Here is a 20336-nt window from a genome sequence, read left to right as displayed (position 1 = left end):
CTTAGTTTTCTAATTAAAAAACGTTTTTTTAAGTTAAATAAATTACAAACATTAAAACAGACCATTCTACAGTTTACTAGACCAGGATCCTCATCTATCTTTTTTATTTATTTGACTCTCAAATCTCAATCTCGGGAATTCTGTTAAGGACAAGAACTTCCTATGGAAACCTAGTTCTCTATAACCTAAAACCACAGATGTAACAGTTAGACATGAGTTCATCATAAGCCTCAAACCAAAAAATCACGTACAGATCTCCAAATGCAAATAGCCCTTGTTGTCAGCCACGTGACTGCTAACAGACTGATAAGCTCTGCCAGGAGGCACAGTGAAATCAGGGATGAAAAGTTGGTGAAGACTGGAAGGCAGAGAAAGACACCGGGAAACTCATTCCCTTTTGGGCAAAGACTCACTGATTCTCTTTATGAGTCACCAGGATTTTCTCTCCCCAGGCCCTGGCCTCTCCAATTCAGGCTTTTCCTGCTGCATTGAAACAGCGTCTGGCTAGAGCCACAAAAAGAAAGATTATTTCAGGGAAGTGTCTGGTCCCTGCTGGGGTCGACAAAAGAATGACTTTTTCAAAGGAATGCCTTTGAGTGACACTGAGCCATTGCCTCACCAAGCGGAGAGATGAACATGCTGCTCTGTCTGTGACCCAACACGGCTCCCAATTATTTTTTCTGGCACTCTTCAGACCCTCTTCATCTTGCTGCTGATCTCCATAAATTGAAAAGGAATAGAGCCATTCCAAAGAACTTTTAAAGGGATGCCATGAACCCATAAAATGAGAAACCAGTGACAGAAAGAAAATACAAGCCCACTGAGACATAACTATGGTTTTATTGTGGTAAATTAGAGAGGCTTGTTTCTAGTTGCTGAAATGTGTGCTTGTTTTCATTTTAATTATTTCTTACAGAAAATACATTATTTCAAAACAAATTCAAAAGGTACCAAGTGGTAAACAATGAAGTCTTCTTCCAACGGCTTCCCTGGCTGACCAGCCCCATTCCCAGAGGCAACCATTAACTATTTCTTGTGAATCTTTACGTAAATATCTTCTATGTAGAAGAACAGTTACATATATACATTCTCCCCATATAGACATTCAGTTCTAGCCCCCTTTTCTTTTTGCACAAATGGTGAACTACTGTACACAGCGATGCTTTTCACTTAAGAGTACAAAAGATCATGGCACTCATACCAAATCAATACGCAGCTTCTCATTCAATTTAAACCTGTATCATATTCTATCACATGGATGTACCATAAGATATTTAAGGAATTCCATATTAAAATGAAAGTTTAGCTTGTTCCCAAACTTGTGCTATTTTCATTATTATCTTCTTACCAGAAATTCTCTGGGCAAATTTGATTGCTTCTTCCACCGGGTCTGAGTTCACAATTTCATCTAGAATGCCCAGCTTGAGTGCTTCATCTGCCAAAATGTGTCTTCCTAGAGCAACACAAAATAAAACAAACCCAGAGAACAATGTGAGATTAAAGTAAAAGCATTACTCTCTCTGGTAAGTAGGGTTACCTGTCCTGGATAGAAACATCTATTATTAAATGAAATAAGCAACACAGAAGAAAGTGGTAGACAGGTCACTGCAGAGGTAACCAGAAAACGTAGTTCCAGCGTCAGCTCTACCCCCTACTGTTTGGGTGATGATGAAGAATTGTACAGGAGGCACCACACCTTCCTCTTGGTAAATGGGAATAATTATGCTTACCTTGGTAATTCTGAGTATCAAGTGAGAATAACACATTTTTTAATATTCTGTAAATCTCTATAGAAGCACTTTGTTAACTATAACTCCATATAAGAGATGATTGATTCTCTGCTAATAATAATAGAGGTAGTAACAGAAGAGCAGCAACAGTATCTATCTTACACCAACATACATACCATCACTGATTACAAAACAAAGCCAAAAAGCCACAGTCCTGGAACATAAATATAATTGGGGAAACAGGGGGAAATTAATGATTAAGTTGAAATTATTTAAGTTATAATCAAAATTACTCAGGAAAAATGGGTGGACTTCTGTCATTTTTTGCCTACCCAGCATCTCAACCCCATCCTAATTTTGTGGAATTGCTATTGTGTGAGCTTTGGACCCTGCCTCGTACTGCAGAAGCTAAAAGGGAAGCACAAGTGATCAGACAATTGTTCCTTCAGGTCGATGCAGTTAGGGTGTGACCCATGACCCCAAGTTTGGGGAAAGGAGTGCTCCATAGGGGATTCCTGGTCTGGAGTAACGACACTACGCGGCAGCTAGCGACATCTAGCGTCTGGTGGTGGTACTGGCAGCCTCCAGTATAGAATGGCAGCTTTAGGGTGTTAAGAAGTTTGATGAGCATCACGCGTGAGTTCATCACCAGGTGTAAATATGTAAATTCATCTCAATATTCTGAAGTAGAGAGTTAAGGGATATAAGCAGCCCTTATCACAGGGTCAAGAAGAAAGGAAACAATAACACCTGACTTGCTTTCTTGCCTGTACCATCTTGCTTTGTGAAAGTGATCATCAAATTGGTCTTGGTGGCAATAATTCCAGTCCTTGCTGCTCTTACAGTGTTAATGGATGCCATCTTTGAGACAAACCCTCCACTCCTGGTTATTCGTGGTGCTTCAGAGAGTTATAAATGGGTTTTCTTGATCAGAGAGTCAGGTCAGTGATTTTTGGCAGGGGTCCCTCTGCAACAACATTATGTTGTTAGTTTTCTGGAAGTGCCTTTGAAAACATGCTCCCAGGTTTCCTCCTGAGGTGAGGGAGGTGGTGAAGTGTGGATGAGAGGCTGCAGGGGTCAGGTCTCCTGTGTAGAAGATCACTTGGGTGAGGCATGAGTGCTCAGCCTGCAGCCTGCCCAGGCTAAGGGCACCAACTGCAGACAAAATGGAAAGTGGAAACCTGAGTACTAAAAGGATCTTTGGGGCAACTGAGTAGGAAATGTGAACTACCTAAGAGACGTACTGAAAACCCCTTCAGCTGTAATGAACTCCTAGCCTGGATTTCACTAAAGTGGAGGTCTATCACTACTGTTCTTTTTTTTTTTTTAATGTTTTTTATTTATTTTTGAGAGACAGAGAGAGATGCGGGGCTCAAACCCACAAACCGTGAGATCATGACCTGAGCTGAGGCCAGAAGCCAGATGCTTAACTGACTGGGCCACCCAGGCGCCCTATCACTACTGTTCTTGAAGAGTCAGTGAGATTCTAGGTACTTTTATTGTTTCAAGGGCCTGAAGACACAGCTCTGGATGTACAACCCAAATCTTGAGACTCAGATTTAAACTTGCTTTTTCTCTTTCTACTTCAGTGTAGACAGCAACCTCCAATGAACTTTAAGAGACCCCGCCTAGAGCTACTATAAGGAGACCCAGGGTAACTGAAGCTGAGACTTCTCCAAAGTGGATAATCTCAATTTATTCCAATACTCTTCATGACTTCTTTTCCAACCTTTAGAAGATTTTTTTCTACATAGAATCCTTTCCAGATGTCATTTTAAAGTTCCTCTAAAATTGTACAGACAATATAAAAAGACAGGTGTATGATTCCGTTAGTTTTCTTCTAACTCACTGTGACCTTTTCTATGCAAATCAAAACCCATCATATTCTTACTGTTTTTACTTCTTCTCTTCATCAGGTTAAAAATAGTGATATTTCTATAAGCAGCAGTGCTTTGGAAAAGGCAATCCTAGTTCACTTCATTTCTTTTTCTCAAAGCAGCCAGATTTCTTCCTGATTTCCCCCAAAATACACTTGCCTTCCAGACTTAATGATGAAAACAGACACAAAATTCCTCAATATTCCCCCACACGCTTCAATTTTTGTAAACCTTAGACTTTACAGACTCATTTCACACTATTATAATTCCCTCTATATTTTATTCTGCTTTGCTTCCTTTCTATTTCATCTTTTGCAGAATGAACAGTCTTATGTGCTTTGAATTTCTGTAGCCTGTTGGATTATAAGCCTCATCTCAGGAATTTTACATTAGATACTTAACACACTGTACATTCTTAAAAGTGTGCTTATCATAACATTGTAAATTAAAGTAATTTCTAGTTTAATTTATTGAAGGCAAGAACAGTTTAATTAAATACATTTAGTTTTCTATATACCCTTTCATAAGTTTTAGAACAGCACCACATGATTTGAAAGAAAAAAGAAGGCTTTTTTATGTACAGAGACTCATATTATTTTCTAATTTGGACCACAACACAGTTTTGTATTGTGGTTTCCATGTCTAAGAAAAAAAGATTTCAATGAGAAGTTCTCAAAATTTTTAATCTTAGGATCCCTTTGCACTCTTAAAAATAATGGATTCCAAAAAACTTTTAAGTGGATTATTTCTTTTTTTTAATGTATAAATGTTTATTTATTTTTAAGAGGGGGGGCATGGACAGAGCGGGGAGGACACAGAATCCAAAGCAGGCTCCAGGTTCCGAGCTGATAGCACAGAGCCCAACACAGGGTTCAAACTCACAAACCACAAGATCATGACCTGAGCCAAAGTCAGATGCTCAACTGACTGAGCCACCCGGGTGCCCCTATGTGGATTATTTCTATCGATATTTACTGTATTAGAAATTAAAACTGGGGTGCCTGGATGCTCAGTTGGCTAAGCATCCAACTCCAGCTCAGGTCATGATCTCATGGTTTGTGAGTACAAGCCCCATGTGGGGCTCTGTGCTGACAGCTCAGAACCTGGAGCCTTCCTTGAATTCTGCATCTCCCTCTCTGCTCCTCCCCCACTCATGCTCTGTCTCTCACTCTCTCAAAAATAAACATTAAAAATTTTTTTAAAATTAAAACTGACAACTTTAAAATGTTTGTTATATCACCTTAAAATAATGATAAATGTTAACATTAATGTTAACATGAATAAATTTTTATGCAAAATAACTATATTTTGAAAATTTTTAAAGTTTAGTGAGAAGTGAATCATTGCTTTACATTTTTTCAAATTTCTTTCATCTCTGGCTTAATAGAAGGCAGCTGGATTCTGATGTCTGCTTCTGCATTCTATCTGATCTGACATCATGTGGCATACAACCACCTCTGGAAAGTTCTACTAGACATGAGTGAGGGAACGAGTGGAAAGACGAGTAATGTCCTATTGTTATGAAAGTACCTCTGACTTTATGAACCGCCCCCAATGATGTTACGCATACCCAGGAGTCCCTGGGCCCCCCTTCACGAACTCCTGAGTTAGATTATCATTTTAAAGACTATATAGAAACCTAGAATAGGACCCTATATTCCAGGATTCTATACAGTCTTTAAAATGACAATAATGGACAAATATATGGAACATTCATGTACTAGGGCCATGTATTATCTGATCTGATATACACTTTTGCTACCTAGGAGTGTGGGTACCAGGATCGTATATGAATGTTCCATATATTTAGCATTTATATGTGGCTGGAGTGATTTTAGTTATTTTGAAAGTAATCTTTTGCTTTATTTTTATCCTTTGGAAGCTTGCAGGGTTCCATTTCCTGTAAGTTTAAAATCTTTACCAAAATACATCAGGGAGTTGATATCTCTTTATCAGTTTTTCCAGGAAAATGGTGAGCTTGCTGAAATATAATATCTGATTCCATTTCATATCTGAAGAGTTTCTTGTATTTTTTTTCCTTTGATTGCTGCTCCTCACCTCTTTGTTTTATGCTTTGGCAGCTCTTATTCATCACAGAGACTCTGATTATATACCTTCCATATCTGCTGCATTCATTTACATTTTGTGTATCGTTTTGCTAAGTTCTTCTGAATTAACAGAATTCCATAAATGAGCCTCGGTTTATCTTCCATGCTGCTGACTGAGTTGTCTGTTTGATCACATCTTCTTTTTATTGCTTCAAAAAGAAGTTATTCGGGCTAATGTTTTGCTTTCAGACAGTGTGTTCTTATTTAACAAATAAAAGATGTTCTTTTCTAATTTAGAACATTTTCTAAAATTGTCATTTCTTTAATCTGTTTCATATTAATGTTTCACTCTTTTAAAGTCACAGAATATCTTCATAGGTTTTTGGGACTGGTATTAAGTTTTTTTGTTTGTTTTAGTCACAGAATGATACTTGCTGATATATATTATTACTGCCTGGGAGCCCTGGCTACTAAAATTCACCCTCAATATCTTGTTCAAATATAGAAAATCTCAACTGGACTCAACCCACCTGAAAGGCAGGTAGGATAAAGATGCCACTCACAACTCCTCCCCACCTATTCTAGGTGGTAAGAGGTGCGTCCTCAGAGTGTAGAGTCTGAATGCATCCCTGCCCTGGGAATGACCGTAAAGAAATTCACGGGCTGGAGCAAAGCTCTGGGAGAACAGAGCAGGGATTTTCTGTGCTGGTCAGTGAACAAGGATGACGAACCCTAAAAAATGAAACAGAAGCAAGAGCAGGGCACTGTAGTTCTTGCCACTTGCCTGGACAGAGAGCAACGGAATGAAGTGCGAGGTGCTCTAGCATATCTTTTGTGGTTACTGCTAAAGACCCGGCTGCTTCCAGGGAGTATCTTCAGGGAATTGTGGAAAAGCAATGGTGACGGCTATAATTGCTCCACTTTCCAGAATTACCTCTCTAATGGTTTTCGGATCAGAGAAGGTTAGCTATTTACTTATTAATTTAATGTAAATCTGTTCACTTATTAACTTCTTATGGGGACAATGCCTACAAAGCTGGTGTTTTTATAACATTAACATCAGTAGGTGATCTTCAACTTTCAATAACAATCTTTTTAGCATACTCGATTAGGAAAAAAACTGCCAAAGTGAACAGCAAGAGTCCTAATAGCATCGTTATTAATAGCTACTGTATTAGTTTCTTATGCAAATTCCCACAAACAGAGGGGCTTAAAACAACACACATTTGTTATCTTAGTTTAGGATGTCAGAAGTCTAAATTGGTTGGCAAAATTGTGTTCCCTCTGGAGACCTAAGGAAGAATCTGTTGCATTGTCTTTTCCTGCCTCTAGAGGCTGCCTGTGTTGCTTAGCTTGTGGCCACTTTCTCCGTCTTTAGAGCCAGCTGGTAGCATCTTCTCTCCTCTCTGACTTCCTGCCTTCCTCTTCTAAGGACCCTTTCCCAACCTGGAAAATCCAAAATAATCTACCAGCTTAAGATCCTTAATTTAATCACACGTGCAAAGTCCCTTCTGAATGTGATCTATTATATGGGGATGTATTATCTGGGGATTAGGACACAGACAACTTTGGTCGGGGGTGGGCGCGTTATTCTGCCTACCACAGTTACCATTTATAAAATGTCTTCTATGTGTCAGGTTCTGCTGTACCTGAAGTATGTCATGTAATTTCATCATTCCTCAAAGCAACCATGTAGTTTTCTGTTGAGAAAATTGAGGCCGAGAGGAGATCAGAAGACCTCTCTCCTAAACTCCAGGCCAGTCTGTCCACCTGGATGTCTAATAGACCTCTCAAACTTAACATGCCCCCAACTAAGCTCTTGTGACTCCTCCCTACAACCCGTTCTGCCAGTAGCAATCCCCATCTCAAGAATGGCGCCAGCCTCCCAGCTGCCCAGGTCATTAGAATCGTCCTTTGCTCTCCTCTTCTTGCACATCTCACTTTTTTGATAAATCACAGAATCCTCCTGGCTCTACCCTCATAATATATGCTGAATTTGACCATGATTCACCATTTACATTGCTACCTCTTAGGTCCCAGCTCTCATCATCTGTCCCTTAGATGATGCAGCAGGCTTCTAATCAGCCCTCCTGCATCTGCCTTACCTCTAGTTAATGTATTTTCAACAGCCAGGGTGATCTTTTAAAAAATAAATGAGAGCATGGGACTCCTCTGTTCAAAACACTCCAATGCATTCCTACCTCATTTAGAAGAAAAGTCAAAGATCTTTCTATACTCTTCAAAGCTCTACATGATGTGACTTCGTCCCCTACTTCTCTTTCCCTTCCTCACATCACTACCCACCTTCTTGCTTTTCTTTGAAACTTCTAAGTATCCTGCTGCCTCAGGGCTTTGCATTTGCTATTTTCTCCATGTGGAATAAATTTCTCTGGATATTGGCATAATAAGCCTCTTCACCGCTTTCAGGTCTTTATTCAGATGTCACTTAGTAGGAGAGCCTTTTTAACCACTCCATCCCTAACATTTTATATTAAAATATTACCTACTCCTCCATGTCTAACATTTTATATTCTCACTTTATGTTTTATGTTTATATATATATATTACTTACATAATAGGTAGACATATGTGTGAGTATAAAGTTGTGGTAGCTAGCCTCCAACGTGACTCCAGTGAGTTTCATCTCTTGGTGTTCAAGCCCCCTCCCATGTTGAACTGTGAAGACCTGTATGATCAATATCATATACAAGTATATTATGTATTATGTATTATGTATACACATATATACATAATACATAATCAATCAGAAAAGATGGTGCATAACTCCAAAGCTAGGCCCCAAAAGATATCACAGCTATTGCCTTGTTCTCTCTTGGATCTCAGTCCAGAGGAAGTCAGCTCCCAGGTTGTGAAGACACTCAGGCGGCTTTAGGGAGAGGTCTATGTGGAGAAGAAATGCCAATAGTCAGCCAACTAGCCATCCATGTGAGGGAGCCATCTTGGAAGTAGACCCTTCAGCCCCACTCAAGTTTTCAGACAACTACAGCTCCAATCAATGTCTTGACTACAACTTCATGAGAGACCCTGAACTAGAGTCTAACTAAGCTGGTCCCAAATTCCTGACCCACATAATAATAGAGAGAAGAAACACTGTCAGTCAAAACGTGACTCTTTCTTACAACCTTACTTCAACTGGAAATCTCTTTATAAGTCTTATAGGATTTGGTAAATCTAGGATCACTAAATGTTTTCTATTGTTGCATTGTTCACCTTTTCTATTGAAAGAGAACTTCTATTTGTAGCTAAGATCTTAATACTTGGGAAATGAAAAATTCTGTCATTTCCATACTAAAACTTCAAATCCATAACAATTATGGTTTCAATCCTCATTTACATTATAATTTCTAAAATAAGTCTGAATATAATGCACACTATGTGAATACGAGTATCTATGAATGGACATGTGAGATATAATAAAATTTTACATATAACCAATGCTATGTAAACACTTTCATTTAGAAGGCACATGGGATGCCTGGGTGGCTCAGTCGGTTAAATGACCAACTATGGCTCAGGTCATGATCTCTCGGTTCATGGGTTCAAGCTCCACGATGGACTCTGTGCTAACAGCTCAGAGCCTGGAGCCTGCTTCAGATGCTGTGTCTCCCTCTCTCTCTGTCCCTCTCTGGCTAGCACGCTGTCTCTCTCTCTCAAAAATGAATCAACGTTTAAAAATTTTTTTAGAAGATAGTATCTGAGAAGCTCTCAGGGAAAGTACTCCCTCCATTTCACAGATGAGAAAATTGATAGTCAAAGAAATTAAAGTGTCCTCTTAAGATTACTTGAATGGATGATGGTCAATCCAGAATTCCTCTAAATCTTAGTTCAGTTCCTTGCATTGCTCTAGACAGCTGTTGTCAGGGTTTGTACTGACCTGAGGTAATTAAGTCAAGTGCAGCGGGAATGCCAGTGAGTCTGGGGAGAAGCTGGGTTCCCCTTGCACCAGGAAGGAGTCCTAGTATGACTTCTGGGAAGCCAACTCGAGCCTATGAAAGTTGGAAGGTATAAAGGTCATTAGAATGAGACAGCATGTAGAGTAAAGGGGAGCATTCCTCTACATTTCCCACACTTTTGAGAGTTTCTACAGAGCAATGTGCACACACACTCTCTTAAAATAAATAAATACATAACAAAAAAGAAGGGGTGCCTGGGTGGTTCAGTTAGTTAAGCATCTGACTCTTGATTTTGGCTTAGGTCATAAGGTCAAGGTTCCTGAGATCAAGCTCTGCATCAGACTCTGCGCTGACAATGTGGAGCCGTCCTGGGATTCTCTCTCTCCCTCTCTCTGCCCCTCCCCCTGCTTTCAAAATAGATAAGACACTTTAAATAAAACTTTTTAAATGTTTATTCATTTTTGAGAGAGAGACAGACAGACAGACAGACAAAGTATGAGTGGGGGAGGAGCAGGCTCCAAGCTCTGAGCCATCAGCATAGACCCCAATGCGGGGTTTGAACCCATGAACCATTGAGATCATGACCTGGGCAGAAGTTGGACACTTAACCGACTGAGCCACCCAGGTGCCCTGATACTTTAAATAAATTAAAAAAAAAAAGATTTTACAGGGCGAATTAGTGCATACCCACTACTTAAGTTAACAACATAAATAGAGCTGTGCTGTCCCTAAGTCTTCATGTTGAAATGCAGCTCTAGCTTCTCACACATTTTTTTCTCTGAGTCCATTACGATCTGTTTCAGCCAAAAAACATTATATTCTCCAGAAGTAGCTTTATGGAGCCCTAAAAGAGCCAGGAAGTTGACAAATTAAAAGGAAAACCCACAGAATAGGAGAGAATATTTGCAAATCATATATGTAGAATATATAAAGAACTTTTTACAACTAAAGACAATTCAGTTAAAAATGGGCAGAGGAGAAGCGCCTGGGTGGCTCAGTTGGTTAAGCCTCCAACTTCAGCTCAGGTCATGATATCACAGCTTGTGGCTTTGACCCCTGCATCAGGCTCTGCGCTGACAGCTCAGAGCCTGGAGCCTCTTAGGATTCTGTGTCTCCCTCTCTCTCTGCCCCTCCACAACTCAAACTCTGTCTTTCTGTCTCTCTATCTCTCTCAAAAATAAATAAATAAATAAATAAATAAATAAATAAATAAATAACATTTTAAAAAATGGGCGAAGGATCTGTCTCTAAAAAAGAGAAACAAAATAGCCAATAAGCACATGAAGAGATGTTCAATATCATTAACCATCAGGAAAACACAAATCAAAACCACGACAAATACTACTTCACATTCAATAAGATGACTATAATAAAAAAAACAATTACAAGTGTCATGAGGATGAGAATTCAAAACCCTCATACATTGCTAGTGGGAATGTAAGATTATGCAGCCACATTGGAAAACAATTTGGCAGTTCCTCAAAGTTTCAACACAGAGTCAGCATATGACCGAGCAATTCCACTTCTGGATATATACCTGGGAGGAAACACACACACACACTCACACACACACACACACACACACACACACGCAAAATGGTACACAAATTTTCCCAGCATTGTTGTTCATAAAAGCCAAGAAGGTAGAAACAACTCACATGTTCATCAACTGATGAATGGATAAAGACAACGTAGTATATCCATACCAGAAAATATTATTTGGCCATAGAAAGGAATGAAGTACTGATACAGGCTACAACATGGGTGAACTATGAAAACAATATGCTAAGTGATAGAAGCCAGTCATAAAAGACAACATATTGTATGATTCTATGTATATGAAATATCTAGAATAGGAAAATCCATAGAGACAGGAAGTAGGGTTGCTTGCAACTGGGGGAGAGGGGAGATCATGGGTAACTCCTAAAGGGTAAGAATTTTCTTCATGGGATAATAAAATGTTTTAAAATCAACGGTGGTAATGGTTACACAGCCCTGTGACTATGCTAATATACCATTCAGTTGTATACTTTTTTTTTTTAAGTAGTCACCATGCCAAGCATGAAGCCCAATGCAGGGCTTGAAATCACAATCCTGAGATCAAGACCAATAAAGAGTCAGACACTCAACCAACTGAGCACCCCTCAATTGTACATTTATTTTTAAATGTTTTGTTATTTTTTTTAATGTTTATTTTTGAGAGAGACAGCACAAGTGGGGAAGGGGCAGAGAGAGGGAGACAGAATCCGAAGCAGGCTCCAGGCTCTGAGCTGTGAGCACAGGGCTTAATGTAGAGCTTCAACCCATGAATTGCAAGATCACGACCTGAGCTGAAGTTGGATGCTCAACTGAAAGAGCCACCCAGGCTCCCCTTGAATGTTTTTTTTATGTTTATTTATTTATTTTTAAGAGAGAGCATGAGCAGGGGAGGAGCAGAGAGAGGGAGGGAGACAGAATCCAAAGCAGGCTCTGAACTGACAGCTTGGAGGGTGCCACGCAGGCACCCCTCAATTGTACATTTTATTTTTAAATGTTTTTTTTAAATGCTTTTCAATGTTTATTTTTGAGAGAGAGCACAAGTGGGGAAGGGGCAGAGAGAGAGGGAGACACAGAATTCCAAAGCATGCTCCAGGCTCTGAGCTGTCAGCACAGAGCCTGATGCGGGTCAAACCCAGGAACTGCAAGATCTTGACCAGAGCCCAAGTCAGACACTTAACTGACTGAGCCAGCCAGGCACCCTCGATTATAAATGTTAAATGAATGCATTATATGGTATTTGAATTATATCTCAATAAAGCTATTACAGAAGAAAAACTATGCAGCAACCTCAGTCCAGACAAGAAAGTGAGTTTGAGTCCTTTACCACATGCCTCTCCTGGCTACTTAAAAGTGGCTAAGGTTCTGTTAGTTGTCTTACAGGTACAGGATGGGAGGAGGAGGGTGCTTTAATGCAGACTGTCATTTACCCATATTGTGATTCCAAGAGCTCCAAAATACCTGGAATATTTATGCCTTTCTCACCACACAAGGCTTTCCCAGCAGTCAGTCATGACTTTTTTCCACCACTGTTCATCCCCATCTCCTGACTCACCAGTGCTCATAACTTAGATCTGCACTCAGTGTGCAGAAGGCAAGGTAAGAGGGACGCAGAAAAATGAGCACTTAAAATACATACCTTTATTCATAATCCCTTACAAAAATTAAAATGCTGGGGCGCCTGGGTGATTCAGTTGAATGAGGGTCCGATTCTTGATTTCACCTCAGGTCTGATCTCAGGGTTCATGAGCTCAAGGCCCATGTCTGGCTCTGTGCCAACAATGCACAGATTCCCTTGGGATTCTCTCTTGGAATTCTCACTCTACTTCTCTCCCTATTCATCCCCTGCTTTCTCTCTCAAAATAAATAAACATTTAAAAAATTTTAATGCCAAAAGGAAATAGTTAAATAAATTACGGTATATGTACAAGACAAAATTATACAGCCATTTGAAATGATACATTTAGGGGCACCTGGGTGGCTCAGCGGGTTAAGCAGCTGACTTTGGCTCAGGTCATGATCTCTCAGTCCATGGGCTCAAGCCCCGCATCAGGCTCTGTACTGACAGCTCAGAGCCTGAGCCTACTTCAGATTCTGTGTCTCCCTCTTTTTCTGCCCTTCCCCACTCATGTTCTGTCTCTCTCTGTCTCTCAAAATAAATTAACATTAATAAATAAATAAATAAATAAAATGATACATTTAAAGTCTATTTACAGTAAGATTAACAGCATGTTTCTCGTCAGAAACCATGAAGACCAAAAGGCGGAAGGATGACATATTCAAAGCACTGAAAGAAAAACCTGTCAAACAAGAATTCTACATCTGGGGGTGCCTGGGTGGCTCAGTCGGTTAAGTGTCCGGCTTCTGAGCAGAACGTGGGGTTGGAGCCCCACGTCAGGCTCTGTGCTGATAGCTGGCTCAGAGCCTGGAGCCTGCTTTGGACTCTGTGTCTCCCTCTCTCTCTCTGACCCTCCCCTGCTCATTCTGTCTCTCTCTGTCTCTCAAAAATAAATAAAAATCATTAAAAAAAAAAAGAATTCTACATCTGGCAAAACTAGCTTTTGAAAATGAAGGCAAGGGGCGCCTGGGTGCCTCAGTTGGCTAAACATCCAAGTCTGGATTTTGGCTCACGTCATGATCTCATGGTTTGTGGGTTTGAGCCTCACGCCGGGCTCTATACTGACAGTGTGGATCTTGCTTGGGATTTTCTCTTTCCTTCTTTCAGCCCCTCCCCCATTCTCTCTTCCTCCCTTTCTCTCTGTCTCTCTCAAAGTAAATACATAAACTTAAAAAAAAAAGAAAAGAATGGTAAATTAAAGCATTCTGAGGTAAAAGCAAAAATTGGATTTGTTGCTAGCAGATCTGCCCTACAAAAATCCTTCATAGTGAAATGAAAGGACACTAGACAGTAACCTAAATCCATGTGAAGGAATAAAGAACAATGATAAAGGATCACTATTTAGTAAATATTAATGTAACTTTTCCTCTATAATTCTTTTTTCCTATCTGATTTTAAAAGATGACTACACTAAGCAATAATCAAAAGCTATGTTAATGGGCAAACAATGTGTAATGATACAATTTGTGACAATAACAGCACTAAAGAAGTGGGTCATGGAACTATATAGGAGGAAATTTTTTGTATACTATTGAAGTTGGCATTAATCTGAACTAGATTGTTTTAAATTAAGACATTAATTGTAATCCCCAGCACTTTCTTACCAACAGTACGAAAATAACTCAAAAATACATAGCAAGAGAAACAAGAAAATGAAAAGGGTACTACAAAATATCTATTTAATACAAATGAAAGCATTAATGGAATAATTGAGAAATAAAAAAGGCATAAGACATAGAAAACAAATAGCAAAATGGCAGAAGTCTTTCCTTGTTAGTAATTGCATTATATGTAAATAGATTGAACTCTCTAAAAAAAACAGACCTGCAGAATGGATAAAAAATATTTAACAATAGGTTAAATATGATATTAGTATAAAAATAGAGTACAAGTGAAATATAGTAAAATTTCAAAGGTAGGTGTTTTTTCTTTTAAGTTTATTTTGAGAGAGAGAGCGAGCGTGAGCACATGTGGGAGCGGGGAGAGAGAATCCAACACTAACAGCATGGAGCCCGACCCGGGGCTTGATCCCACGGACAGAAACATGAGATCATGACCTGAGTCGAAATCAAGAGCCAGATACTTAACCAACTGAGCCACCAAGGCATCCCTGTAGGTGTGTTTTTTTAAAAAAAGATAGCGAAGAAGAAGAAGAAGAAGAAGAAGAAGAAGAAGAAGAAGAAGAAGAAGAAGAGGAAGAGGAAGAGGAAGAGGAGGAAGAAGAAGAAGAAGAAGAAGAAGAAGAAGAAGAAGAAGAAGAAGAAGAAGAAGAAGAAGAAGAAGGAGAAAAAGAAGAAGAAGAAGGAGGAGGAGGAGGAGGAGAAGAAGAGGAAGAAGAAGAAAAAGAGCTGTATGAAAAATGTATTACATAGGAAGAAGATCAGAAGAAAATAAAATAGAATATTAATAATGGTTATTTCTGAACTGTGAGTTTATGGGGATTTTAGTTTACATCTTTATACTTTCCTGTATTTTATCATAATTATCAACATTATCTTTATCATTAGAAAAAGGTTACTTACAAAATGATACTATTATAAGACTAATTTCACAGACCTCAACTACATACCTAATAGCCCAAATTAAATCTATTTCCAGAAACAAATGGATTTACAGTTTTGTGCTATTTTCAAATAGGAAATTGTCTTCTTAGGTACTAATAATCATAAGGGACCACAAAACCAAAACTTTTGAGGAAATAAAAATTTAAGTAAGTATTGCCTACTCAGCGATGACAGTCAAAATATTCTATATCTCATGCTGCATAAGCCTGGCTCCACACAACACGATGTGGGCCATGCTACTGGAGCAGAGTCCTGGGGGCCCTGTACGCCCCCTTGGTTGGTGTTTTATGGGGAGACCCAAGGGCTAGGGCAAGGGAAGCAAAGGGACAGTCATGGGGCTCAGGGTAACAGATATTTACCCACCAGAATGGACATTTTCCAACATTTCAACAACTACTCCCACCGTGCTGGTGCACAGCAGCTTAAAGACCAGTGGTAAAAACACACACGAGTTGTCAACCAGGAAGCTAGTCTTTTAAAATGATCACCTCTCAGGCTTATACAACATTTAGACTTTGCCTTAAAGAAAAGCCCCCCCCCACTGAGCCCCATAAGGAGCCTGAGCGGTTACCTCTGCATGGGCAATCCGATAGTGACAGCCCAGTGCCAGCTCTAGTCCCCCGCCTAGAGCCATGCCTTGAACAGCTGCCACCACAGGCTTCTCATTTCTCTGTATTTCATCTACTATGGTTCCCAATGTGAAGGCAGACTTTCTATGAGCTTTGTAGTCCTTGATATCAGCACCTAAGGACACAGACAAGGAAAAAGACAGCTGGAGAGACTTGGGCTTCGTGATAAACAATAAGATATCAGTCACATAACTCTCAAGGAATCTCAGACCTCTTTGGGACCACAAAACAGTTCATCCTTTGGCTGGACACACACTGAAGGAAAAATAACCTGGAAAATGTAGAACATGACAAGAGAAAATCCTCAAACCTTGATCTGGAAACCTGTAATCTAAAATCTGTCTTCCATATGATAGGCAGCAACTCTACCTTTAAAAAATTAAAAGGCTCAGAGGAGGGGAAATGGAGATTCGAATGTTGAGCTACCGCCCCGCTTTTTTTTTGCATAGTATTGCTCACCAACCTTATTCACAACAATTTAGACCCATATCTTTGTTAAGAGCATGAGTCACTACAACATAAAACACGTACATATTTGAGAGTTATATGTTAATCAACCAGTTTGGAATTATGTTTTCATAATAGATTATTTTGTGATCAATAAAAGCAACAACATTAATTTCTTTTCCTAATTAAAAAAATAACACACACATTATAGAAAATTTGAAAAATATACAAAATAATAAAGAACATAAAGATCACCCCAAAAATCACCACACAGATAACAATGTAATATTTTGGGGAAATCTTAGTTGTTTCCCAATGCATCTGTGTAAATGGCTTTGTGACTTTCAGTAAGTTATTTAACCTTTTATCATAAAACTAATCTTTAATGCCTTAGGAAAGAATTAAATAAAAGTTTGTTATTATATATATTTAACAATATTAAAGGGATTCTATTACATCATTTTTCATATTTTCCTTTTTTCACATAACATTATACTGAAAACATTAAGTTCGGCAAGAATTAAGAAGTTAAAGTAATTCTTTCATATCAACCTATTTAACTTTTCATTTCTACCCATTCCTTCCCAGCATCAATCCATGATTATGATTTTTTTGGTACCAATCCATCACTTTAACACTCTCCTCTAGTGTTACTATTGTTATTATTTCTATTCCTTTTTGGTTCAAGAAAAACAAGGTATCTCAAGCCTATCAATCCTATAACTTTAGATTTAAATGACTTTTCATGTCATAACAGCAATTAGCATGTATTCGATAAATATTTTACATCAGGCACTGTGCTAAGTAGTTTCATACATTAAATAGTATAACAATTCCCATTTCACAGGTCAGGAAGTTAAGCCTTTGAGATGTTAAATGACTAGTTTAAACATATGACCAGTTAATTACTGGTAGAATAAGGATTTAAACTGAGACAGTTTAACTACACAGCCCACATTCTTAAATGTTACACCACACTTTTCTACTTGCAACATAAGGTTAGTACTATTATCCCAATTTTACAGAAACCAAGGCACAAACAAGAGGACAGTGATTTCACTTTGTAACTATTTAATTCTGGCATATAGAAATGCAATTAATTTTTGAATATTGATTTTCTATCCAGAAAATTACTAAATTATTAATTCTAACCTTTCTAATAGATTATTTTGATTTTTCTGCAAACACTATCATATCTTCTAGATAATGAAGTTTTGTTTCTTCCTTTCCAATCCCTATACCTTTCATTTGTTTTTCTAGCTTTATCGGATTGTCCAGGGCCTAGAACACAATGTCAAACAGAAGTGGTGACAGTAGCTAGTTTTGTCTTGTTCCTATCTCAGAAGGAAAGCTTTGTCTTATTTTGTTTTTATTATTTTTTTTCATTTTAAGTAATTTTTACACCCAACGTGGGGCTCGAGCACAAAACCGCAAGATCAAGAGTCTCATGCTCTACTGACTGAGCCAACCAGGTGCACTAGGACAGCTTTCAATTTACCATTTTATTTGATGTTTTCTATAGGTTTTCAAAAATGGATTAAGACATTTTCTTTCTACACCTAGTTTACTTGAAATTTTTATTTTTTTATTTAAAATTCTTTTTAAATTTTTTAAATGTTTATTTATTATTGAGAGACAGAGAGAGACAGAGCATGAGCAGAAGAGGGGCAGAAAGAGGGGGAGACACAGAATCTGAAGCAGGCTCCAGGCTCCAAGCAGTTAGCACAGAGCCCATCACAGGGCTTGAACTCACAAACCGCGAGATCATGACCTGAGCCAAAGTCAGACACTTAACCAACTGAGCCACCCAAAGGCTCCTAACATTTCTTTCTTTTTGAGAGAGTAAAAGAGAGACCGAGCACAAGTTGGGGAGGAGTAGAGAGAGAGGGAAACACAGAATACAAGGCAGGCTCCAGGCTCCAAACTGCCAGCACAGAGCCTGACGCAGGGCCCAAATTCACAAACCACGAGATCATGACCTGAGCCAAAGTCGGACACCCAACTGACTGAGCCACCAGGTGCCCCTAGAAATTTTTATTTTTAGTGCATGTCAAATGTTATCAAATGTTTTTCCTGTATTTCTTTTAAAAAATACGGTTTTTCTCTTTTAATCTTTTAATAGAATGAATTATATTAACCTTCTAATGTTCAATCAATCTGGAAAGTCTCGGGGAAAAAAGTGATGCCTTCCACTTTTTATATATTGTTAGATTTGATTTTATATTAGTTAAGATTTTTAGGGGCGCCTGGGTGGCTCAGTCGGTTAAGCCTCCGGCTTCGGCTCAGGTCAGATCTCATGTTCGTGGGTTCAAGCCCCGCGTCAGGCTCTGTGCTGACAGCTAGCTCAGAGCCTGGAGCCTGCTTCCGGTTCTGTGTCTCCCTCTCTCTTTCTGACCCTCCCCCTCTCATACTCTGTCTCTTTCTGTATCAAAAATAAATAAAACATTAAAAACATTTTTTTATAAAAAAAAAAGATTTTTATACCTATGTTTATGAATGAAACTGGCCTTTCATTTTGTTTGTCTTTCATTGCAAATTTCATTTGTAAATTTTGCTTTTTCATACTGGCCTTGGTAAGTGTTGGTATCAAGATTATGCTAGCCTCATGAAATGAGTTGGAAAGAAGACTGGATTGAATTGTGTCCACCCAGAACCTGTGAAACTTACCTTATTTGGAAACGGGGTCTTTGCAGAAGTAACTGAATAAAGATGAGGTCACACTGGATTAGAGTGGGTCTATATAAGATCAGGGAAATCTGGACACAGTGGAGAAGGCCATGGGAAGAGACAGGAGTGATAAAGCAACAAGCCAGGGAATGTCAAGGATTGCCTACAACCACAGAAGCTAGAGGAAGCAAGGTAACATTCTTCCCTAGGACCTCTGGAATAGGAATGACCTTGCAGAGATCTTGAGTTTGAACTTCTACCCTGCACAACTATGAGAGAACACATTCTGTTGTTTTAAGCCACCTAGTTTAAGTCATCTGCTATGGCAGCCCAAGGAAACCAAGATGGGAAGTGTTCCCTCTTCTTTTATTCCCTAAAACATTTATGTAAAATTCAAATAATATTTTCCTTGACTTTCCAGTTAGAGCTTGCCAATAAAGTCATTTGGGGCTGGAATTTACTTTGTGAGGTTTTTGATTACTGATTCAATTTTTTTAATGGGCTTTCTATTTCCACTTGAGTCATACTGGGAAGTCATAATATTTTCATCATCTTTTTTAATAGCTACAGCATCTGCAGTGATATCCCATCTGCCACTGCCAATACACATTGTGCCTTCCCTGTTTCTCTTGATCAATTTCTCCAAAGGTTTGTTAATTCCAGGGGCACCTGTGTAGCTCAGTTGGTTAAACGGCCGACTTCAGTTCAGGTCATGATCTCAAGGTTCGTGGGTTTGTGCTGACAGCTCAGAGACTGAAGCCTGCTTCTGATTTTGTGTCTCCCTCTCTCTCTGACCCAGCTCCACTCACACCTTCTGTGTCTCTCCCTCAAAAATAAATAAATGTTAAAAAAAATTCAAAGGTTTTTTTAAAATTTTCTGTATTTTATTTTATTATTTTTTTAAATAGTTTATTGTCAAATTGGTTTCCATACAACACCCAGTGCTCTTCCCCCACAAGTGCCCTCCTCCATCACCACCACCTTTTCTCTTCCCTCCCTCTTCCCCTTCAACGCTCAGTCAGTTCGTTTTCAGTATTCAATAGTCTCTCAAGTTTTGCATCCCTCTCTCTCCCCAACTCTCTTTCCCTCTTCCCTTCCCCCTGGTCCTCCATTAGGTTTCTCCTGTTCTCCTGTTAGACCTATGAGTGCAAACATATGGTATCTGTCCTTCTCTGCCTGACTTATTTCGCTTAGCATGACACCCTCAAGGTCCATACACTTTCCTACAAATGACCATATTTCATTCTTTCTCATTGCCATGGAGTACTCCATTGTATATATATACCACATCTTCTTGATCCACTCA

At 39.0% G+C, this 20336-nt stretch overlaps 1 protein-coding gene across 2 annotated transcripts in view; it reads right to left on the bottom strand.

Annotated features, from left to right (window-relative positions):
* The window catches only part of EHHADH (enoyl-CoA hydratase and 3-hydroxyacyl CoA dehydrogenase), a 60393-nt gene that overhangs the window by 22276 nt on the left and 17781 nt on the right, over window positions 1-20336 (bottom strand). For both annotated transcript variants that reach the window (XM_029939717.1, XM_029939716.1), the window contains exons 3-5: window positions 15859-16031; window positions 9551-9662; window positions 1349-1453 (exon numbers count right to left, since the gene is read on the bottom strand). In XM_029939717.1, coding sequence (XP_029795577.1) covers window positions 1349-1453; window positions 9551-9662; window positions 15859-15921 — 280 coding nt within the window. In that variant the 5' untranslated portion in view covers window positions 15922-16031. The remainder of the gene's footprint in view (window positions 1-1348; window positions 1454-9550; window positions 9663-15858; window positions 16032-20336) is intronic.

The sequence above is a fragment of the Suricata suricatta genome, chromosome 5 (assembly GCF_006229205.1).
Source record: "Suricata suricatta isolate VVHF042 chromosome 5, meerkat_22Aug2017_6uvM2_HiC, whole genome shotgun sequence".
In the NCBI taxonomy this organism is placed as follows: domain Eukaryota; kingdom Metazoa; phylum Chordata; class Mammalia; order Carnivora; family Herpestidae; genus Suricata; species Suricata suricatta.
Note: the sequence above shows the minus strand (reverse complement) of the source record. Positions and strands in the feature narration are given on the sequence as shown.